Source organism: Neophocaena asiaeorientalis, unplaced genomic scaffold, assembly GCF_003031525.2.
Source record: "Neophocaena asiaeorientalis asiaeorientalis breed wild unplaced genomic scaffold, Neophocaena_asiaeorientalis_V1.1 scaffold146, whole genome shotgun sequence".
NCBI lineage: Eukaryota > Metazoa > Chordata > Mammalia > Artiodactyla > Phocoenidae > Neophocaena > Neophocaena asiaeorientalis.
The window spans coordinates 2,514,846-2,540,162 of record NW_020172676.1 but is presented as its reverse complement, the minus strand read 5'-3'; the positions used below and the strand labels follow the sequence as shown (position 1 = coordinate 2,540,162).

General features: G+C 35.4%; 1 protein-coding gene across 15 annotated transcripts in view; it reads right to left on the bottom strand.

The window, feature by feature from the left end:
* PAM (peptidylglycine alpha-amidating monooxygenase) overlaps window positions 1-25,317 on the bottom strand; it is a 280,942-nt gene that overhangs the window by 17,567 nt on the left and 238,058 nt on the right. For 10 of the 15 annotated variants that reach the window (XM_024739687.1, XM_024739688.1, XM_024739683.1 and 7 more), the window contains 6 exons: window positions 24,303-24,623; window positions 16,220-16,349; window positions 5,583-5,699; window positions 3,808-3,880; window positions 2,536-2,746; window positions 1,910-2,110 (listed from right to left, as the gene is read on the bottom strand). In XM_024739687.1, the coding sequence (XP_024595455.1) occupies window positions 1,910-2,110; window positions 2,536-2,746; window positions 3,808-3,880; window positions 5,583-5,699; window positions 16,220-16,349; window positions 24,303-24,623 (1,053 nt within the window). The remainder of the gene's footprint in view (window positions 1-1,909; window positions 2,111-2,535; window positions 2,747-3,807; window positions 3,881-5,582; window positions 5,700-16,219; window positions 16,350-24,302; window positions 24,624-25,317) is intronic. The other 5 variants (XM_024739690.1, XM_024739692.1, XM_024739693.1 and 2 more) reach the window with 1 other exon arrangement.

The window sequence follows — 25,317 nt, the reverse complement described above, 5'->3', positions numbered from 1 at the left end:
GTGTACATCACACAAACCAGAAATGTAGGGTCAACCTGGTTCCTCCAATTGGCAACAAAAGTAGAAAACAAAATACTTAGCAGATGTCTCTTTCTGAGTAATAAGATAAGGGGCAAACAGGTTAGGAGACTAACTTCCTTGTAATAGAAAAACCAGGAACTGCAAAGCTTGTTCCACTTAGGAAACCAGTAGAAATCAGGAATACACAGATATGGAGGAGATGACATAGGTAGAGGAATAGATACATAGACATCACAGGTATTCTAAATAGGGATGGGAAGAGTCAGGTTATTTAAGGCAATCATTTTGGGGTATCAGATCTTTTAAAAAATACGTAATATCTACTATAGCTACAAGTAGAATCAGAGAAACATATGCAAAGAAAGTGAAGTTACACTGTAGACAGAAGAATGGTCTGATTTTAAACAACTAACACTTGAAAATGTGAGATGCATATTTCAGATTATCAAAGACATTTTTTCCTAATTAAAAAAATTAGACCATCTTTTTAATATTAATTCCATGAATACTCTTTGAAGTAAAATTATATTTCTTAGTATAGTAGTGTTTATCCAAAATAATGGAAACTGTGATGTTTTGGTTAAATAAATACTTCAGATGATTGAATATTATGTTTTAAAGAATTAAAACACTAAAATATACACAATACTAAACCAGTGTTGAAGGGTTTTTCATCTTTCTTTAAGGATTTCAGGATAGGGGTCTTTAGCACATCATATTAAGAAAAAAATCAACACTATCAACATCATTTACTATTGTGTAACGTTGTAGAGAGAATTCCAATTATAATACACTTTGTCTTTTGCTGAGATTCTCTTTTTAACCAGATTTCCTCTCATCTTTTCTCCTGATGTTTTTCTCCTCATATATGATTTATTTTTTTTTTTCATTATGAACTGGATCACCCTCTTTGTTAAGTAAATGGTCTTGCCAAATTTATTCTTTAAATATGAGGTGAAAACCAACATGAGAATTTATCTTTCATTGACATTATTGAGTCCTTTATTACTTTCTTTTATTACTTATTCCTTAGTGAAGCCTAACTTGTTCCTATTTCAGTCACTTGAGTCCCTTTATTCCATGTCCTAAATAAATTGGGGGCTGCCTCAGAAGACAGTAGCCATACACAACTTTAATAGCATAAGAAATATAAATATTATAGTGATAACCATGTGGTTAATGCAACTTTAATATAGGTATAGATATATTTACTAAATATATTGCAAAAATTGTATATAAATTCTAGAAATATATTTTCAGTTGCTCAGTATTCATGATATAAAGAAATCTTTTGCTAACTTAATTTTTAATATGCATTAAATGTACCTTATTTTGTAAGTTTGGATTATTTTTCTGAGTTTCTTTAAGTCAAGAAATCTATTTTGAAAATGAGAAAAAAATTCCAGATTTCATTGATCATTTCTCCTGACATTTACACATAAGCCTCACTTACGCCACCTATTTATCTTAAAAAAATTGGCTGACACTCTTTAAAAAAATGTGAAGCAGAAGTATTTTGAATACTGGTTTTATCAACATATACCATCTGTTGATGATGTGTGAAGACATAATATTAATCATTTAATAACTAAAGCAAATGACCATAGTTAAGGAAAAATAAAAATCAACGTTTGGGAACCATTTTTTAATCCATCACAAACAGTTGCTAAATCTTTTGGGTTCTTCATTATTTCCGTATAAAGAACAGTGGCACTTGAGTTGAAAATGATTTACAATGCACTAACAGTTTTAAAAATTTTAAGATCTGATATATGTCATCTTCAATCCCTTAATAAAAAAATTACAATAAGAGCGTATTAAGATAAGACAAACACTTTTTAAGAATAGAGTGTAGTATGAAAAAACACAAAAAATAAAGATGAAATACCTGGTATATATGAAATAGCAAATACATTTCTTCCAAATGAAGCATGCTTAATCTCTCGCACAAATTCTTTGGTGTCAGTTTTAAAACACTGGATCCGACCGTTTTCCCTGTCTGCCACACATAATTGGCCCAAATGAGGCACTAGGGCCAAACTGTGAGGAACACTGAACTGGCCTGGTTTAGGATTGCTCTCAGTAGACTCTACAGAACAAAGAAAAACCTCAGATTTACAATTTGTAAGATCACCCAAAGTCTGACTCTGAAGTTTTATAATTTTCATAATTCATGATAGTAAACCACTAAGTATCTGGAACCAGGGGAAAAAGAAGTTAAAGCACTTAGTATCTCTTACCCACAAACACATTGCAGATTTTCTCCCTATTTGGACAAACTTTAAAGTTTTTGGGTAGAAGCATTCTTTTTCCTCTTATAAGACTCTTATGTGTGCGTGTGTGTGTGTGTGTGTGTGTGTGTGTGAGAACAGCCAACTGGATGCATAAGGAGGCCCTGTTTTCCTCACTCCAAGGGACAATTACATCCTAAAGAATGTGAGGGGTGGCCAATCTCTTGTTCCTAATGATGTTGGCCAATAATTATAATGAGAGCTCAAGAGTCTTACTGAGTACCTTCTCCCCACTGTGTGATGAACTTCCCACTTGGTGAAAACTGCACGATCCGACTGTTGCAGTAACCATCTGATACATAGATGGTTCCTGTGTCTGGATCCACAGCCACATCAGTAGGTTGACAGAAGTGATTCTGGTCACTGCCTGGTTGCATGCTCTTTCCCAGGATTAACAGAGGGGCTTCTTTATTGTTTGCATTCAGTTTGAACACCTTTTAAAAAAAGAACAAAAGCCTTACCCACTTTGCATGGTTATAATTGACACACACCCACCTGACTAAGGCAATCAGAGTGTAAGCTTTCAGAGACTTATTTAAAAGCAGGTACTTTTCAGAACTGGATGGGACTCCAGAAATCATCTGGTCTGATTCCTTCATATGAAAAATGAGGCTTATAGAGATTAAGTGACTTGCCCAAGGTCATCCAGGTCATTAGTGGTGAATGGAGACTAGTATGGATGTCCTGTTCCACCCATCCCCACACTTCTTTTTTGTCTTTCCTTAGCTAATAGTAGAACGCTTTCCAGACAATACAAGAGCAATAAATGTTTACTGAGATGATGTTTGAAGACTAGCTATGCCTTCTGAGCTCTAGTTTCTTTTCCTACTTCTTTCCCATCTACTCATTAAACAGGTATTAAACATGAGCTTATCTTTTAAGGGAAAGACATTATGATATATACCCTAATGGAAATATAACTTCCTTTAAAAAGAACAAAGATTTGCTGTTTTACATATAAACGTATATACTAGAGACTTTGGCTCAATCTATAGAAGATTAAGGTAGCTTAAGAAAAATACATAAAACACATAAAGTGATTGAAAAAAAGAACTAAGACCTGGGGACAGAGGAAAGAAAAGCAGATATGGAAAGCTAAGGAGGTTGGGAGAGCCCAAACAGTTGGTAGAGTGAAGCTTCACATCTGGCCCTAAGATTCCTGCCAGCCACACAGAGAAGGGTGACTTGATCATTTACATGTAAGTTTTTCCTAGCATTGAGTTCTAAAAGCACCATTTCAGACATGGCTGTTCCATTCTTTTGCTATAAACTTTCTGGGTCACAAAGAAAGACCCAGGGGGTGGTGGTGGTCGAATGAACTGGGAGATTGGGATTGACATATATACACTAATATGTATAAAACAGATAACTAATAAGAACCTGCTGTGTAAAAAATAAATAAAATAAAATAAAAAAAGACCCAGACAACTCCGGAGCATTTTGAAAGCATAACTTCATTAACTTCTATTTGAATAACTGCCAAATGGAAGATTACCTGATGAAGAGCCACATCTGTGACCCAATAATTTCCATCTTTATCTATACTTAAGCCATGTGGCAAGTAAAACCTGCAAAATAAAGATAATTGTCTTAATTATATAATTACTCCCAAAGCATACATGAGAGGACATTTTTTTGCTAATTAATTTGTAAAGGCAATATAAATTTAAAAACTGATAAATGTATACCTGTATTACTAAAGAAAAGATGAAAGTGAATTGTTAAATGAAAATACCCATTTTAATAGAGACCTCCTTGTGAAAAATCTTAAGCGGTATTTAACCATCTAAAAATCTATACACGAAGCCTACGTATCAATTACAAATATTATAAAGTATGGTATATTAAATAACACAAATAACATCAATTTGAAAACAAGTTCTACGATCATAAAGAAATGTGTATAAAACAAATTGTCTAGAGAATTATAAATGGATTTATATGGTTTGAATATGCTGCTTAAATATGCTGCAAGGTAATATAATGCTGTACTAATATAAAATATTAAATATATGACTGAAAAGCTTTAAGAGTACCTACTAAAGACAGTAAAACCCAAAGAAAACAACTTCCAGCAGACATGGGCTGTGATCATCTGAGCAAAGAGAAGTGGTGTGCTGGATAATCATTAGAGAAGGTTAATCTGTTTAATAAATCAATTGGAACGACCTGGATAAGAGAACTGCAACGTGGACAGAGACTCACAGGCTTAAGGAACTTGGACAGAGTTAAAAACACATGGACAATGTCTTAATGTGATTGTGGTCAAACCTGACAATCCACAAGCTACGTTTGTCAGCTTCTAGCCTTTGCAAGGTGTTGTAATCATAGATTTTTTTTTTCATGAGCCAAGAATGTAACACCCTGATCTTGACTAATAAACTGAACTAGATCTCTCTTTTGGTGACTGAATGTGAGAGTTATGATTTGCTTTCAACATAGAAACCCCACTGTTGGCCAAGCTGATTTAGCAGCAGTTGCTCTGCCTTCCTCTTTAATTCTTTTCTGGAATGAGATGCTTCTGATTAATGCGTAGAGCACTGAAGAGACAGGTTCAGACACAATGAGTGGTGGGACTGGTATATTAGAAGTTGGCCCCTGACTCACCATCTTAGAATCCTATAAAAAGCTAATTATTACCATCTCCATAAGCAGCTGCATTCAAAGTGGATGGCTCCCCGCCTTTCAAAGAAGCTGGCTTTCCCTGTGCCTAAGCAGATGGAGTAGGGTATATAGCTCCTAACGCTGCCAGGTTATAGCTGTTGTGGACACTCTGTAAGCAGGTGTCCCTTTCTTTCAATGACCATGAATATCAGCCAACTTTTTTTGGCTGCCAAATGCCATCTAGGAATAAGACCAAATAATGAGCAGCTTTCAAAGTCAAATTACCTATGCATGCTATGGAAAGCTGAAAGTGATATTTGTTTAGTCTTCACTTTGAGATGGGAAGAGAGAAGGCTTTTTTCTTAATGGTGATTGGTTGGTGAATTTGGTTATGTAACTTTTCTGCTCAAGAATTTTTATTTTTTATCCTTCAGATCTAGCTGAGTAGCAAGTCACTTCATTAGCATGTGTATCAATTCTCTCTGAAGCTTGACTACCTACTAGAATCACCTGGGGAGCTTTCAAACTACTATTTTGATACTTGGGCCCGCTCCCAGACTAAATCTCAATCTAATTTTTGGAAGCGTCCCAGGTGATTCTAATATTCAGTCAGGGTTTAGAACCACCTCTTTAGAAAATGAAAGATAGTCAAGTAATTTAACTCACAGATTTTTTCCACTGGACTGGAGTACTGCGGCATTATTTGGATCTATGACAAGAATAGTGTCTTCTTCAATTGGCCCGAGACCTCTTTGCTGGTAAATAAACTTACTGTCAAAAGAGCTAAAAAAAAAAAAAAAAGCATTAGAATGGAAAATAAACCAATCAGAAACATCAGTGAACTTGAGAAAGGCAGACCATTCACTTGAGATTTTAAATAGAGAATCAAGAAAAGGACTCAGATGTGCCTGACTTCACTCTTTGCCCTTCTCACTTCAGATATACCATTAGCCTGAAGAACTAGTGAATGGTCAGTGGAGCAGCAGCATGGGCAGTGCCTGGAGATGCAAGGTTTCAGACGTACCAAATATGAATCGGCACTTTCACAAGATCCCCAGGTGAGTCATATTCACATGAGACTTTGAGAAACACTACCTAGAACTCTTAAAGAAACTAATTTTTTTCAAAGGCTCTTCAAAATGTTTTAATTCAATAGTTATTTTCTTTCAAACTACAAAAGAAGGCATAACAACTTTTTGTGCAATGATAAGCAAAGTGTAAATGATAGCAGGAAGGATAGTGATCAAAACTATGTTTGCTATTTTACTTGCTCTAGGTACAACATGCAAATACATATTATTAGGATGTAGAATGGAATGTTCAAAATATTTCAAAAATATAAACCATAATTGATTCTTGAAACAAAAATGTGTTTAGAGACATAAAACTTTTTCCATATAACAATTTTTCTGTAAGTACAAAATGGACATCTATATAATAATTAATGTAAACACTAAAATGAATATGACAATTTCTGCTTTTTTAACTCTGTACCTTCCAGGTTATTATAAAATATTATGAACATGTATGTTTATATATTTTTTTCATTTATATTTCTATCTGAATTGTTAGTAGTATCTTTCTTTAAGTTGACAGTTATCACAGACATTGTACTTATTTATATACCTGTTTTGGAAATTATTTGGGATAAATAACAAAGATAAGCTCTTCTAATGTAAGCTTATGTGAAAGAGGAAAATATACAAAGCGCCAAGAGACCAACTTATATTTTCAAAAGCAAAGAATTGATCAGCACATAGTTAAGCCATATGTGTGTGGGTGTTGGGGGGCATAAAAATATATAATATATATATTTTGCCAGATGAATATTTCTGTAAAATAGAATTTCCCTTATAGAATCAGACAAGTCTGTGAAAAAAACTATTAATATTTTGTAGTTCAACTGTATAAGCAAAAGAATCTGAATAATATTAAATATTTATGGAGAGACATTTGCAAATTTGGAAGGCGGCAGACTGCTCAAATCTGTCATACCTCTACTGATTAGTTGGTTAGTATTACTTATGCAAAGTCCCAGTAGGAGAACAAACATTTCAAAATTACATTTTCTTGCCATTAAAAATATACATCACAATTATTTGAGATTCTTGACTGTCATAGTCTTTTGGGTATATTTTTCCTGAAAGATACTAATAAGTCCCTGAAGCAGTTCTTATTAATGATGCATTCAATTGAATAAAAAATATTGATTCAGCTTTCTCGACCTAAAACTTAAGTAATATTGCTTACATACGCTATTACGTGTAGTTAAAACCACACACCAGTACCTAGAAAAAAATACATAAGTTAACAAAATGGAAGTAACATCACTAACAGAGCAGATTTTATAAGACAGTCATGAGATCACTATTAAATTGAAATATAAAATTTTATTAGTTCGAACCAATGTAAGAATATACAAGGTATTATTAAATCAGGAGACACTGGTAAAGAGCAAACGTGAAGTAACTCTTTCTCAGTACTATGAAACACCAGAGTATATCCTATATCTGAAACTGTATTTTCAATGTGACTTTCTGTACTAAAAACATCATACCAATTCTCCTAGAAAACAAAGGTACTGGATTCAACCATCAATGATCTATATTTTTAACAACTTGTCTATGATACTGGATAACTTAAGTTCAGTATGTCTAAGACTCATAGTATGCTACAGTTTTATATTCATATGCAATAGGATAAAGTCTCTTCATTTATCATTTCTTTTAAGGCCTAAGTCATATTTCTCATTATTCAGAAACATTTCAAGATTTGTAGTGGCATAATGGTAATTTAAATAATGTGAAAATTATGTTTTCTCTGACTTTAAGGAGTTAAAATTTGTCTTCCCTTTTTTTTTAAAGAAAATTTGAGATAACTGTAGATTTACATGCAGTTGCAAGAAAAAATAATACAGAGAGATTCTGTGTACACTTTACCTAGTTTCCTCCATGGTAGCATTTTGCACAACTACATACAGTACAATATCATAACCAGGATATTGATATTGAGAAAATCCACTGATTATACTTAGATTTCCCTTTCCATTTTGTATTTCCTAAAATTTTCATTTATTCTTGCAGTTTATTTACTTGGGCATGGAATATACTAGCACATTACTTCTCCACCCCACCCCCACCTAGGAGTTAGTAATATGGAAAGTTACCAAGTCCTCATAATTCTTACCAAGTGCTATCCACTTGACATGCAGACAGTGTTCTGACACACTATTGACAGCTAATAACAGTGGCAGTCCAATTGCCTATTGCATATCTTGATAAAACTGGAGCCTATCAGACCTCAGCATACCTAATTCCATATCTCTTATCTGCAAAATGACAAACCATACAGGAAGCCTGACATATTTACTTGTTCATGATGTCCCCAAGCAATAGGTTGCAGCAACAGCAATTCTTTGGTCTGTCTTGTCATTCACTTAAATATTCACCATCAGTCTTAAATCTCTGGTCCTACTATCTTAGAAAATAATATTCCTACAACTTACGATGGAGAGAAAGTAGATCTCCCCACCCCCACGTTCAGGAGCATATGTTGACCTCCTCTAATTTAAATCATGTTTTTTATAGCTTCAGCTTATTTCTCCAGACACTTAAATATTTAAAAATGCAAACTCTAGTTTAAATTACTCTCTGGCAGCCATATAAGCTCAAAGTCAAGAACCTGCGATATTGAGCTTGGCTTCCAAGAAAACAAGCTATGTCAAGGAAGAAACATAAATAAACCCCGACTCACAGTCCCAATGCTAGTCAGATCGAATGAAATGTTGTAGCTGATGCGTAGGTAAGTGAAAACATCCTTTATCAATGGTACTGTTCTGCACTGCTCATGAATACAGAAAAAAATGTATCAAGTAGTTGATATTTTGCTGTCACAAACCTAAATTGTGTGTGGGCATCTATACTCACAATCTAGAAACGTCAGATTTCTAATGGTGGGAAAAATAGCCAAATTAACTAATTTGAGGATCATACTCTTTTATTTTATTAACCATTTTTTGGTGATGTTATAATAAATTGTGAAATAGCAAATGAAAGAGCCAAAAGAAAAATAAGTAACAAAGTAAATAAGCTACAGAGTAAATAAATCAGATTTTGATAATAAAAATTTGGATACACAGAAAATATCAGATCTCTCAACTTATCAAGATTTTTTTCTTAGTATCTCATTACAATGTAACAACTAATAATATGGTTTGTTTTTTAGTGTTTTTTTTATTATCACAAATTACCCACTTTTCCTATGGTATTTGGCTCTATGACTATTAGTCATAGTATTACTACACTTCCCCGTATCCATTAAGGATCTCAGTGATTAGGCAAGTTCTTGAATTTACTGATATTAGCATCATTTGAATATACTCATTTACTTCAGTAACATAAATAACAAATAATAACATTCTAGAATTCTGAGAAAGATCATAGCTTTAAGGAATTAACCACAATAGGCCCAACCGTTTCACTGAAAATCTTTTGTGATACCATTTACCAGATGTCTATATGTTTAAACTGGCAGCATCAAGGGACATTCAGTCCCTCAGTGGATTGGTTGATGAGCCCTAATCCTTTCACTTGGGATCACAGGAGCCTCATGCAACTAACAGCTGGCCCCTGGCAGTTACACAGGGCAAGTAATAAAAGGAATTGATGTTTTTCTGAAATGGGAAAATCACACACACACACACACACACACACACACACACACACACACACACACATACATACTCTCTCACATTAAATCTGCCAAATAAAGTAATTTATAAACTCTCTTCTAATTCAAAGAAAAGTAACGCTCTAACAGTTCACAAACAGATGTCAGATTATAGAGCTGGATACACTGTTGCTATAGCAAACTGCTTATTTAGTGTTCTAAAGCAGCTACCCTGCATTATATGCTGCAGAGAGGTCTTTATTTCAACCACATTTAACTTTTTACAGGATATAATAATACCCTGCACATTTCACATGGTGCCTGGAGCACTGCTGATTTCTGTTTGCTTCTCTGAAAAAGCACTCAGCAGAAAAGACTGAACTGCAGCCTGTGGGCTGGAATTCATCAGTTCTTTATTTTAGCAATTTGAATCCCCCATTAATGACTTTGCACATTAGCAGCTAATCAAACAGTTTAGATAAAGCTGAAAAGAAATGCTTTGCAATATTCTCACACAAAGGAACTAGAATAGGGAGAAAATAAACTTCTGTGCCATCAATCAAAATTAAGGAAATGCAAAATAAATAATAGCAACTGAAGAGAGAAGTAAAATATAATGTTGTAATTATATAAATTAAGAGGCTGGAGAAAGGACCATAGGTTTTCAAGTGAGAAAATAAGTGGAAATGTACCCTCAACATTAGGAAAGCAAAGACATACCATAATAAAACCAAAGACTTTAAATGGAATATAATTTAATACTATGTTAAAAACACTTACTTCTGAATATATACACATTGAAAAATTCCTATGAGGAAGAAAAAAGGTAGGAAAAGAAACCAGTGTGACTATTTAGTGTCCTGATGGACCTACCACTAGAGACATCTCAAATAGGGATGAAAAGAACAAAGAACTAGGTATCACAGCACTGGGCTCTGTTCCATCAATAAGGCCACTGGGAATGAGTCACTTAACAAAGTGCTTTTTGTTACTCAACAGAGTGAGGCACTTTTTAAAGTCTTCATTTTTTTGGACTAGGGAACAGAGTCAGGGAGTTCAAATGTCTTGATACAGGTCTCAAAGGTAGGAGGTGGTAACCAAGATTCAAACCCAGGTCTCCTGTCTTCAAAAACATGTGGTTTTCTCTTACTAGGATTGACCTCACTGGACTGGAGAATCTCCCCTCCAGTTATCAAATTTAATTTGTAGATGTAGAAGAGATAGGAAGAATAGTCACATAGCCAAGAAGAATCAGAGAAAGTGGCATAAAACTGGAAGAAAATGGCTTGAGTAAAACTGGAAATGGCAATATGAGAGAAAAGGGTAGACTATGGAAACATTCTTTTTGTAGAACTCCTTACAATTTTCTCTCAGATGTGAAGATACTAAGGTACCACTCAGTCATTTTGAGTTCAATTTTCCAGGCCCAATTAATTCTTAAGGTATGAAAGCATTTGCAGATACAGAAGCAGGACCTCAAGCAGATATATCTTAACAGAGACTCCAGAAAACTAGGGAGGCAAATCTTGAACTGATTTTTATGAAACTTAGAAAGCAGATAGATTTCTGAAACAATAGAACCTTACAAGGTTCCATAAAACATTGATGAAGAGGTGGTTTGTGAACAAATTTTTGGAGGGCAAATGGGAGAAGATTCCCAGAAGACCACACCTCTAAGGACAAAACTTGCTAAACCAATCATTCAACTATTCAATTTTATAAACAACATGTATAAAGATGTGAAAAGCAAGCTCATCAAACAGACCTAATAGCAGGCTGGAAGGGACAGCTCATTCTCTGGTTAATTAAGAATAAAATAATATCTGTAAATTGAAGCAATGCTAAACCTAATGAGTGAAATGTAATTGGAATAAAATCCTGAATTCAGTGTTTTTAAAGCACTGCATAAGTATAAATTTCCAGTAAAAACTTCAGCACAATTTCATGAAATACATTTGGAGATTCTAGTAGATTACAAATTCAACACAGAGTAACAAGGCAACACAAGATATGACTGCTGAAGAAAAGTGAACAGAACCCTTTTACACTAATAGATATCTAGAATACACATCAAGGAAAGTAATTGCATTGCTGATCAGCTAACACATGAGGTGTTGTGGCCACTTCTCAACCAAACACTTTAAAGGACTGAGAAACCAGAGCACCTTCAGATGAAAGTATCATGTCAGTATGAAGACTGGCTGAGGGCCTGGGGGATATTTAGTCTGGAGAAGATAAGACTTTCTTTAAATATGCAAATATTTGACATGAATAAATGGGGGTAAATTCACTTTGCATTTGGCTGTCATGAAGGTGAAGTTACGGGACACAGATGTGAGTTTAACATAATGAAGAACTTTATGACATCTAGATGAGTCCCATAACTGGAAAGTATGTCTCATATCTAGGGCATTTGTTGGCACTGAGAGTTCAAGCTCCAGATGACTATGGAAGATTTTGTTTACAGATGTCCCAGCAGGAAGCTGGAGATGAGCTCTCTGGTGGACATTTGCTATTCTGGGTGCCCAGGGTCTACTGCCCCATTTTGTGCTAATGAAACCTCAGTTTTTCTTTAGTTGACCCAACATTCTGAGCCTCACTCTCAGTCCACTTGCTTTTGATAATGTCAACTCTACTCTCACATTCCAAGGATAGAACAAAAAGTTAGGCTAAGCCAAACAGTAGATTTCAGGGCTTCCCTGGTGGCGCAGTGGTTGAGAGTCCGCCTGCCGATGCAGGGGACACGGGTTCGTGCCCCCGTCCGGGAAGATCCCACGTGCCGCGGAGCGGCTGGGCCCGGGAGCCATGGCCGCTGAGCCTGCGCGTCCGGAGCCTGTGCTCCGCAACGGGAGAGACCACAACAGTGAGAGGCCTGCGTACCGCAAAAAAAAAAAGAGTGTATTTCATTCCTCTGCCCACAGTGACTGGTTTAGGATGCAAGAAATATGACCTAAAGTCAGGTAGAACACTGAGAGTGTTTTAGAACACTGAAAGTCTCCATTTAAGGATCTCCTGTTGACCTACATCAGGGAAATAGACTACCTCTTCTATAATTCTGAAGCTGCAAGTGGGGAGGAAGATCAATCAGGGTCTAAGAATGGAGCCAACCAGGAGAAAATGTGTTAAATGTTAAATAGGTGCTGGTGGTGTCGTTTGAGCTACCATACCCTTAAAGTTTTTATTTATACAAACTAATAAGTTTCTTTTCCTAAGCTAGTTTGTGTTGGGTTTTCTCCCTTATTGGTTACAGAAAGAATTCCAAGTGATAAAACTTCCAAAATCCCTTCCAACTCCATGTGAAGAAATGACAAGCGGTATAATGGAAACATCTTTTAGCACCTAAAAATTAGGGATAAAACCCATGATTTACTTAAGAGGGTATGTGATGTGAGGCCTGCACAGTAGAACCTCAGCCATAGCTGAGATAAATAAAAGAAAGGCCAAGAAGCAAGCCTCTGACAATGGTGGTGATTTTGACAGAGACCGAGGAACAGCTGTTACTGAGGCAGGAGCTACCCAGCTCCTGCTGGGAGGCATTTAAAGAGCTCTAGCTGCCATGCCGCCTGAGCACCAGGGCAGACAAGAGGCTCTTTAAAGTTTCATTACACCCTGCTGGTAATAGGCATTTCCTATTTTAGCTAGAAGAAGCCATATTGACAGGGAAGAAAATGGAAATCAAATTGAGAAAGGGAGTTGACAGTCATCTTTCAGGAGGGTAAGTGTTTTATCATCATCATTATTATTATTACTACTATTATTATTTTGTTGCTAGGCTTATTTAGTATGATTAAGTAGAAAAGTAAGAGTTGATCAAGGCTATCAGGTAGAAATGAAGAGTAATACTACTTATAAAGACAGTTTTTGTGATGATATCAAAAGAGCTTTGAGTACTGAGTATTAATTAGGGATTATTATTAACTCCAAGTACTGTCTGATACTTAAAGAATGATCAACTACAAAAAATTAGGGGATATAGACTACTAAGATTTGATTTAGAACAAGCTCTAGCCTTATGGAACTTATAATTTTGTGAACATGAGAAATATCAGGATGGGAAAGATTCTGAGGAAAATTAATACAGGATTTCTCATCTTTCTATCCAAACAGTGGTAGCAACAAGAATGCAATTTCCACCCCATTTTTAATTTCCATTGTCTCTCACTAACACATAATAAATTATTCTGGAAAGTGCTGTCTTTTTCTTTGTATAATCCTTGGATAGTCAATGAGGAAAAAGAAAAATTATGTACGTTGTCTATTCTATATAATGCAACTTATACATGTAGGAAGGATGGTCATGTATGACCATTCAACGAGCAGGGCCCACACATCCGAATCTATTTTCCTACAAAATAACTAACAGAGTAATCCACTTCTTATTCCCTTTGTGAATATTAAAGCAGACAGTGTTAAAAGCAGAGATCCGAGTGCCAGAAGAGAACTTCCTCACAACCATGGATTGCAACGGCTGCTAGAGGCCAACAGGAAATACAAGAGAGGCAGAAGGAAAGAGAGATAACAAATATTCTTACACCTGAAAGATAAAAAAGAAGAAAGAAGAAACAGATTTAATGAGTTAAATCAGCATGACTGCCCTGAAAAAGTCTTGCATTTTTGGCCCTTTGTCAGTGCCATTTATCAGGGTAAACACACTGGGGCTTTGGCAATGGAACTGGAATCTATTTACACATGATACTGGTTATCTAGATGAAAGCAAGAGGCCAGGAAAAAGCAGGTCTTCAGCTAGGACGGCCATATATGTCCCAGAAAATGTTCTTATGTGGCTCTTGTTTCACAGTCTTGTGTCATCTACCCCAAGCTGGCCTTTACAGATCCCTTTTTGTTTTTTTCTATTAAACTATTCCAGCCTCTGCTGTTTACTTGGAATGAATATCACATTAAAATGGAAAATTGGACTTTGTCCGATTTAGCTTTAGCCAGCTGACACAGTATCAATGGGAGAAAATGATGCTGTAATTTTCTCGTCTGGTAAAATGTGGCTAGAAATCCATGCGGAAAATGTAGCAATATTCATTAAAATGAAGAATATGCTACAATGAATAGTAATAGTTTGCTTTTGAAAGCGCTTGTGAAAATATCATTAGATGTTCAATAATGACTAAGATGATGTAACAGAGATGTATAAATAGGGATGCTGAGTTCGATAGCTTTGAACTCTGAATTGATCTCTTCCTCAGATTCCATTTTTGAGTGTGACAACTGGAAAGGACAATTAAACAGTAACAAAGCTATCAATCTATTTTGAAATGCTAATTGAATTCCATCTTCAACTACACAAACTACATACATGTGTATGTGACAGAGCAGGCTTAGCCTAAGTTTAATCAGTATCTCTGAAAATGGAGGAAGAAAACAATTGAACAATGAAGAAAACAATGTGTATGTGGATCCTCAATTTTCCAAATGAAACCCTACAGTTGTACACTTGAAAGGAGAGATTCATTACACTTAATTCATAAGATATTAAAAAATTTACCTTCATATGTAGATTTGTGATAAAACACATGAATAAATGGATACTCATTACTCAGGAGAATTAAGATAACCTGCTAAATTCTGGAATAAGCTTTTAAAAATACAATCATGTAAATGTGCTCGTAATCCTCTAAAAGGCAGTAAGTTTAACAAACTGGGTAAGTGGGCCAACTCTGGAGTCAGATGGAAAGGAACTGAAGCCTGACTCTGCCAGGCTAACTGTGAGGTCTGGGGCAGAACACTTACTTCCTCTTGGTTTCTTCACCTGTAAAACGTGAATGATGATGATAATAACAGTGCCTAAATGTTGTGAGGTAATTTATGTAAACAGAACAGTCACAGGAGCACAGTAAACACTCAATGAATGTTAGACTTTTTTACCAAAACTCCCTATAAGATGATAGTGGAAGATAGAATAAAAGGTTGGAAAGAGAAACCCAGAGCGAAAAGCGGGATATTAGTCTTAGTGTTATTCTTAAGTCTTGTTACTCTTTAAGTTTTCGGTGCTCATGAAAAATGCAAATTTGAGTAATAAAATTAATCTGTATGGAAATGTGAAGGCCAAGGTACTGACTGTTTCTATAATATGGTGGCCAAGCTGCTCTAACTACAGTCTCCAGAAGGCACTGTTATCATGCCAGGGAGCAGTCTGATGGAAAGGGAGAGTCCAATGGCCTTACTATGGTTCTGTACCCAGTACATGAAAATAATGAAGTGCTTTATTGTAGTCAACTAGTAACTTTCTTCGTTGATCATTGATCATGATGCACTTTTTCTGAAGTCTTGAAATGCCTCAGCCATGTACTGTCTTAACTGCCTTTAATGTTACTTTCCTTAGGAATGTGAAGGTAGCTTCAAGGGGGAGAGAGCAAAATGCTAAGTAGGCAGAATCACAGACTGTTATTGCCTTCTTTCCATAAACTAGTTTGTGAAACTACCTTAATTGTTTTCAAATGCACAAGACTTTCTCTTTTCTATGGGTCACAGTCATATACTAAAAGAACAAATATGTTTTGCTCACAAAAATCAAGTTCAAAGAAAACCTTGATAGTTCTCTCACCATTATTCTTAGTTTAATGAAAAGCAATGCATGCTATTTTTATCTTCATTTACTCCTTCAAGGAAAAATTATTACTTACTTTCCATCCCAGACATGGTTACCTCTGTGGAAAATCACCAGATTATTCGTAGGGTCCAGAGCCATCCCAGAAACCTGGCCTGGTAACAAGTATACTCCAGGCCAATCCAGTGCCTCTTCTACATGGAAATCTAAAAGATAAATCCATACATTTAGTGTAAAAAAGAAAGCTAGTATAACCTCATGAAGATTCACAATGATCATAAGAAGTTCATGCAGTAATGTCACTAGATGCAAAGAAAAAAAATCAAGCCATGCTCTACATAAAATATACCACATGCACATGCCAAGGAGCCTCCTGAGCTATGAATAAAGTAAGTGACTGTGAACTTGTTTGGGGATATGCTCTTTTCCTGTTGATAAGATGCCTCGTAAAACCAGTTCATCCTTAAGCCATTAAGGGGCAAATTTGAGCCAGTCTTCTTAACAAGATTCTTACTTTAAATTAGTATCTTTGAAAAATATGGCAACATGGATGGCATCATTTTAATACAAAGCTTTTAAATGTTGTAAATAAATAGTATTCTTAGGCAATAAGCCCGTTTCTGTGTGTTTGTGTGTCTGTCTTTCTCATCTAACTTCTGTGTAAATTGTGGATGTTCAGAATACATTAGACCTTATAATAAACCATCATTGATAATACCTTGTACAAGGAACTATGTAAAATACCAATCTCATTTCACCTAACTTTAGTGTTCCTATAACAATGGGAATGGAGAGATATTCTTTCACTGCTTATATTTCACTGTTTCCTAACACGAGAAAGGAAAAAATAACAGGAACTCTATGACCGAGTGATTTACAATCACTCTCACTTCTGATCAGAATACACTTATACTTAGAGAATACCTAAGTTCAATTGTTAACCCCTTTTATAAAAATGCTCATGAATAAAGAGGTACCATGTACAGAGTAGTTATATTAACTGAGGATGTAAAGTTATGAAGATGCTGTGAAATCCTTTGTATCAGTGTCAATATTTCTTTCCCTCTGAAATGCTTCAACAGAGATGCTGAGAAGTAAAAAAGCAGCAGTTTGAGTCTCCTTTCTCCTTCCCATACTCTGGAGGATGTGGCAACATGCAGTGAAATCCTCAAAGATAAACATTAAAGACTGGAGGAAGAAAGGGAAACACAGGGCTTGTACAGTCAGCTTCTGAAAGCCTGAGAGGATGCTGGTGTGAGAGTAGACACTTTAAGATAATTCTCTCAACTATACAACAGGAAACAGTAACTTTCCACTCAAGATATTCTTACCTTTGCTCATTTAATTTTTTAAAACAAAAATTAATAACACAGCACAATCAATAGGATGCCTGGAACAGTTGTGTCTACAACCTTTGCTGAAGCATATTCAACAAATATTCCCTAAGTGTATTGTCTATGTAAGGTGTTATGTTAGATTCTGGGGACACAAAGAAATAAAGCATGGTTTTGGTTCTAGAGGGACTCATAGGATAAAATGAAAAAAAAAAAACCCAAAAAATAACCAAAAAACAAACAAACAAAAAACAGAAAGCAAATATTTATGACACAGTACAGTGCAGGAAAGGGCCCATAATCCTTCCTGAGGCTTGGCTGGGAGAGGGTAGGTGTTCTCACTTAAAGTTTATTGAATATAGAAGTAGGCAGAGAATATTTCAGTCAGAAAGATGTTAAGTGAGGATGATTATAATTGCAGAATGTGTTTCAAGATCTTTACGTAATTTGTATGTCTTTAAGGATATCTGTGTATGTCAGGAGTGGGTATGACAGTGACAGGCAGGACTAACAGACCCCAAGATCTAGTTTAGACTGGAAAATATACATTTGTAGAGCACATGAAGGTATGGATTTAACAATGAATTAATGAATGTAGTTTTGAGCTGTGGTGTCTTGATCTATACTGTGATTAATTTTGAGGTATGCTGCAAGTACTTTATTAATAGCAGTAAAGCACAACGCTTGGGAATAATTTACTTCTGAAATATGTTAGAGCACGCGAGAATGTCATTCTCACTCATGTGTGTTTTGCTATGTCTTCCTGAGTTGGGGAGAAGGGGGGCAGAGCAATAACTGGCGTGCCTAAATTTGCACAACAGTGGATGTAAATGGGGCTGCTAGGATGAATAGCATTCATCATCTATCATGCTTATTATCTATCATAATAGGAGAAAAGGATGCAAATTGTGACTATAGGCGACTAGGAACCACTGAAGGTTTTCAATCATGGGGTGACATGAAAAAAACTGTGTTTCTGAAAGTGAACTCAGGAAGCAGGATATAAGTATTATAATTAGAGACGTATGGATGGATTCCCCAAAGAAAATGTTTCAAATTATTTTTAAGTTGCTTGAATCTCAGGTTGTACTTCATTCATTCTCATCTCAGTTACAGCTTGTCTTTTCGGTGGTCATTCTGTACTTATTCAGCAGCTCCTGAAGATTCTGGATGGGCTCCAAGGGAGACTTGAACCTCATAACAATACAGATATTTAGTCGCTTTCATCAGCTTCTCAGCGCCCAGCACCACTACAACTAGATGGAATTTTGTGAGGGCAAGGATCATGTCTTATTTACTGTTTTGTCACTAAGTCTTGCACAGGGCCTGGCCCACTGAAATGGCCAAAAAAAATGCACTAAATTGAACTCTATGCTCCAGTCTCTACTTGCTTATGTTGTCAACTAGCATTTAAACACCCTTATAATCTTTTAGTTCACTTGAACTACCTCTTTTTACCCCTAGTATTGTGCTGAAGCTACCGTGAAGAGACTAAAAAAAAATGCTAATTGGCTAATTATTTTCATTAAAGACAATAAACAAATGTCAGGTTTCCTGGAACTTTTCTATTCAGTGGTCCACCAACAGGTACTGGAAGCGAGGTGCTCATGAAGATTCAGAGATATTAATTCTGATAGAAATATGCAATGCAGAGATATTAATTCTGATAGAAATATGCAATGTCCCAAATATCAGTAAATACACTATTCTGGCTTCAAATGGGGATTTCATAAAATATTGGAAATACTGTATAAAGAACCTTAATCTGGCTGTGAATAACCCTAATTATCATTGATCTTAGATTGGTAAGCACTCAAAAAGCACTGCCTAATGGGTTGTTTACCTATTTTGTCACTTATAAGAATCCCTTTTGGTTGGGAATTTTCAAGAAGAAAAAGCAGTGTAAATATCTAGAACATATTTATATACTTTTGGTAAATTTTCAAAACAGCAAAGGTGATATGTGAGGAAATATATAAGAGGGTTAACACTGTAAGAAACTTTGCTCTTTTTGTCAATGCAAAGAACAATGCAAAGAACATTCAGAGAAATTATATTAAATTATTTTGAATTTCATTTAAAAATATCATTGTACATTTATTAAGATTACCCAGCCAAGACCTCAAAACTTTCAGGACCTCAAAACCTAGGTCTCTGTGTTAATTACAAATTCTAAAATAGTTAAAGGAAAACTGAGTTCACGTCCTCTTCTGTGAACACTACCTCAGTTAATTGATGTTTTTGCTTCCAGTGTCATCTTTTTCATTATTAGGCAGTTAAAGGCTGTTCTCTTTAAGATTAAATGATCAAGAACAAAGCAGTCATTGAGGACTAGTGCTGTATGGATATGGAATAAATACTGATGTTTTCCCAATCCCTGCCCATCTTTATAAGAGAATCACAGAATGCTAGAACAGGACTGGCTCATCCCAGGTCATTTTCTCTATTCATAAAAAAGGAAATACAGGCTTGGGCAAGACTTCAGTCATCAATAGCAAGGGTGATTATTTCCTAATCCTCAATTACAAATATTTCAAATCCTTATTAAAAATTGTATGACAAAATATATTTGGGTTCTAACTTAAACTTAACATTTTCAATCATGGAAAAGTTAAAAATTTGAGTTCAGATTCCTCTTAGTTTTTATCGAAGAAGTAATTCAGTGTATGACTAATGTTGTAGATTTACAGTTTTAATTTGAAAATTAAATACAAATTTCTTACATGTGACCTTGGGCAAGCCAACTCCAAGTGTCAGCTGCTCTAAATTCACATGTCAAACGATAGGATTATTTCAGAAGAATCTTTGTATTCATTATAAATAAAGGTAATTGTGCAGCCTCATATTCCACCATATATTTAGAAAAAAAGTTACTACTTTCAAAAAAAAATTAAACATTACTATTAAAATTGTATCAATAAATCACTAAGAGGATTAATGAATTACACCTTTCCAGGAAAGATTAATGTTAGTAATCAATGCTGCTTTCATATGAAATTATTAATAAGCATTTAACAGGGCATATTCATTTATCTGTGTACATAAGGACTAACAGACAAAGTTGAGAAAAAACATAATTTCAAACCTAGGACTATGACTTAACTTCACCATAACAAGGCTCTTCATATTTAATCTTAAGGAAAAGACCCCAGTGAAATCAGTAGAAGATTTCAACAACAAGAACAAAATAAAGTGGTTGCTCTTTCTATACTTGCAAATTCTCATTTAGTGAGGAAAAGATGCCCTATTTTGGTCAGGGATTGTTATTCATCAGAAGTGCCGACAATAACTATAATTAACTGAAACTATAGGAGAAATATTTATACTCAAGTGAGAAAGAAAACAGGAATAATTATAAGGTCTTATTTAGTGGGAGTGAAGTGAGGAAGAGAATTAAGACATAACTAGGGGCTCAGAAGTATTAGCAGAGTTCCTTTTCTTTTAAAAATTTAACTGCAAACGAATCCTCACCTTAGTCAAATTGTTTGGATATTGATTGAGAAAGTATGACCAAAGGCAATCTACACCTAGAGTTATTACAGTTGTAGATAAGATGATGGGATCATTGGAAAAAAACAGCGTATCTATCTTATCTATCTATTATTTTATTTTATTGTGAGAGGCAGAGTAATAAAGTGATTAAAAACCAAGACTTGGAGCAAACCTGCCTGGCTTTGAATGTTGGTTTATTGAGCTGTGGCACTTTGGATCCATGGCATGACCTTTCTATGCCTCAGTTTCTTCCTCTATAAATGGGTTTATAAATAGGGTTATTATGATAATTAAATGAGTTAATGCATCTAAAACACTTAGCCTGGCTCATAGTAAGGGCTATGTGTGGGTTTGTTTTCACTATTCTCCTCTCTTCCAAAGATGAAAATTCAGCCTACTGAATGCTTTATTTTACCCTGGGAATTCTATAAGACTTGAACCTAGGGGTCAGCATATGACTGAAATATGTTAAAAGTAATGGACTCTGAGTCAAGAAAAAGTTGTCCATAGAAATTAAGTAAAATGTAAATGTATCATAACAATATTTAAGGATTCTGTGCATTCTCTTAGCTGATGGGAAGCATCACACAAATGCAGATGTATTTTCTGATGTCCAAGGGTGTGTAACAAATGTTGAATCAGGCTTCCATATGCTAGCAAATAGTAGTCCAATCAGATCTGCAGCAAGAGAATAGCTGTCTGCAGTTTTAAATTTATTTTTCAATGAATCTAGTTTCCAGAAGGCAACTAGAATAAAGACTATGATTTCCTTTCTACTCTGTTAATGCTGTCTCAATATAGATGTCAAACTAATGGTAGAAACCAAACTGTTAAGTGTAAAAAGGAGTGCATTTGCCTCTCAATTTACCAGGTTGCATATTTTCACACTGTACATCATATATTACAGGAAAACATCAAGGCAGATCAATGTAAGTGATCAGCGATTTGAAGAGCCGCAAACTCCCATTATGGTAGAACACTGCCAAGTCATTTTCTCAATTTATCAACTCAGAATGCCAATTTTTGCAGCTTTCCTACACATTGCAAGAAAATTCTCTCATGGATGCTACTTAAGCTAAAATAATTAATATTTAATAAATAATTAAAATAATTAATAAATAATAAAACACCAACTACTTTGGTGTTTAAATTTTTGAAATCTTAGTCCAACTTGACATTAATGGTAACAATTATAACCATAATTATTGTTAACATATAGCACTTATTAAGTGCTTTTCTTTAATTAAAGTTAGATATTAGATAGTGTTATGGTAAACAGTGAAAGAAAATTGAAAAGACTTTTAGAAATAGCTTACCTAAATATGAGTTTTGTTATTTTGCATTTAATTTTAAAAAAATCTTGAATCAGAGCAGTGAAGTAACACTAAAATAAGTCATTTCAGAAAGGAAATATGCACATCTTCTTCCTGTAACTAGAATTTGTGCTCTGTTTCTGTAACTCATTGCTTTATTTATTTCAGTGACATTCACCCACATACTTAAAATGAAAGGAAACTTTCTGAACCAGATCCTGGAGAAACACTTTTTTCCTGGTCACTGCCATTCTGACTACCTTGGAAGGTATAAGGAGATTTGGCCAGTAAGTGTATTTTGAGTATTTTAAGCATTTCTTTCTTAGAAAAACTAAGTAGGTTTTAGGAATACAATTCCTTAAGTCAAACTGTGATTTTTACATTGACATTTATGATGCCTATAAATGACCATGATATTATTTCACATCAAAGAGTAATAAAGGCAAGTCATAGATAACTAGAAACTAAATTTTTGGTGGTGAGCACACTGTAGGGTATACAGAAATAAAAATATACTGTTGTACATATGAAACACATATAATGTTATAAACCAATGTTACTTCAATAAAAAATAAATACTTCAATAAAAAAAAAGACAAGTCATGGAATAAAGCAGGATGCAACTCTAACACTTCATGCTTGAATAGAATTGTATTCTCACCAAAGAGGCCCCTTTCCCTTTTATATTTGTGTTGTTCGGGTTACAATTTGCTGTCCTTAATATAGACGTTCAGACAGACACTCCAGTCTTTCTATGAAACGGATAGGGGCATGATAAATTGCAGATTTCTAGACATCATACTCAGAGATGTCAATTCAGTTGGTCTTCAGTAGGATTCAGGAGTCTAGATTTTTCATAATCACCCTAGGTGATTCTGATGCAAGAGGGTCCAGGGACCACCTCTTGAGAAACACAGTTTTATTAGGTAAATTTAGAAGGAGTTAGAGCAGGGCTGACCCTGTTTAAATATGAAGAGGTAAAAATCTGGGTTCCATTCAACATCTCATAGAGACTATTAGGCCAGTCCTAACGGACAATGCTTGAAACTCCTGTGTTAGCAAAAGGCACTGCATCCTAATTTTTTTCAATTATAAATAAAAATCAGTTGGGTGTTGAATAATTTATGGCTTCCTGCAAAGCTGTATTTGAAAACATCAAGCTGGCAGCCTGTGCCATTCCAGCCCACGCATGGACAGCTGCCATGCATGCATATCCGTTACTTTTTTGGGGATTATCTCCACATGCTGTATTATCTGGCTTTCCACATTAGCAAGTAACATGAAACACAATCAATATCACAGAAGCCACAACACAATTAAAGACAAAGATGAGGCATCCATAGCTTGCTGGTACAGAAACCTGAAGGGAATAATGTATTGTCCTCTAATTACAGAAGCCAATCCTGGTTAGAAGTAAAGATAAATCTGATAGTTACTGACTTGCTGGAGGTCCCTTCAGATATAACTACTCAACTTTCCAATTAAGATAGTAATTGATAATGGAACTTAAGAAATCAAGGTCATAAAAATGGTTACATTTTACAAGTCAATTGGATGAGAATGTTGGAAGTGTAAGATTCCTCTGAGAGGACTTCAATTACCTTAAAGGAAGGTAGTGTATAAGCATTTCATACACCGGGACTTTACATATCAGGTTTGAATTTTCAGTGTATTCCCATTGAACTAAATGGAGAATGTTGATTTTGTAAGAATCTGTTACCCTGAATTTCATATGCCACCCTCCCCAATATGATCCAAAGCTTTTGGGTCTTAGTAATTCTGGCTCATCAACTGAACAGAAATTGAATTTACGTATTGATAGTACTGGACCAAAACAAAAAGAAAAACTCCTCAAACAAAGGTGATATCTGACAACCCAAATCTGAGTCATGTTTTTTCTAATGATAAATCCTTTTCATTGATGAGCTTTCTCACCCATTTATTTTTATTCCCTTCAGATTTTGCTTATGTGGATTGTAGCATTTCACATTTTATTCTTTAAAAGAAGCCCTAAACGCACCTCCTGTGTGTTCTGGTTCCCAGGTGCCTTCACCGGGTAGCGGCTGCTGTAATGACAAAACTCTGCTCTCTGCTGGCCTCAAAGTAGATGCTAGTCTGTGGAATTTGTGAATTCTGTCTCTGACAAGAAGAGCATTGTCCCTCTCGTGTTCTGCACTCTCTCTGGCATCAGACTGACCAAGATCCTTCTTTTGGACTACGTTTGCAATCTCAGCTACCAGGTCTGACTCTGATTCTGCCTTTTCTGTAGGATTATATTTATGAACATGAACAACATCTTCCCTTTCTCCTAGCAGCTTGGAAAGTAGTGAATAGAAATCACCTGTGAAAAAAAAGAGAAGAGATAAGGGGTGGAGAGTTGATAAGATTGCAAAATTTACAAAATTTTGTGCCTTAAATAATATCACCTCCTGATTCCTCATAATAAGTGAGAGGGAAGGTTGCTCTCAGATGTTCAAGCATGGGGAGAAAAAGATGATTTTCCAGAACAATGAAAAAATAATGTGCTTCACATTTCATTTTACAAACTACCCGTTTCCTTCCGTTATCTCAGGAGCCAACGACACTAAATAACCTCTATTAGCATAAGAGTAGAAACAAAATAATGCGTATGTGACTGCAGGGCATGTTTTAATAAATGGTTTTCACAAGGTTAGTTTGGATTGATTTGCAAGTCAGAGTTCATCAGCTTTCTAAAATAAAATATTATCAACAGCTACAACAGAAAACAGTTATCTTCACAGGCAAACCCTTTGAAGTTGTCTTCTAAAAGCCTATTAAAGTATAATCCACAAAAAAGTAAACGTAGGGCTTCCCTGGTGGCGCAGTGGTTGAGAGTCCACCTGCCAGTGCAGGGGACGCGGGTTTGTGCCCCGGTCCGGGAAGATCCCACATGCCGCGGAGCAGCTGGGCCCGGGAGCCAGGGTCACTGAGCCTGCGCGTCCGGAGCCTGTGCTCCGCAACGGGAGAGGCCACAACAGTGAAAGGCCCGCGTACAGCAAAAAAAAAAAAAAAAA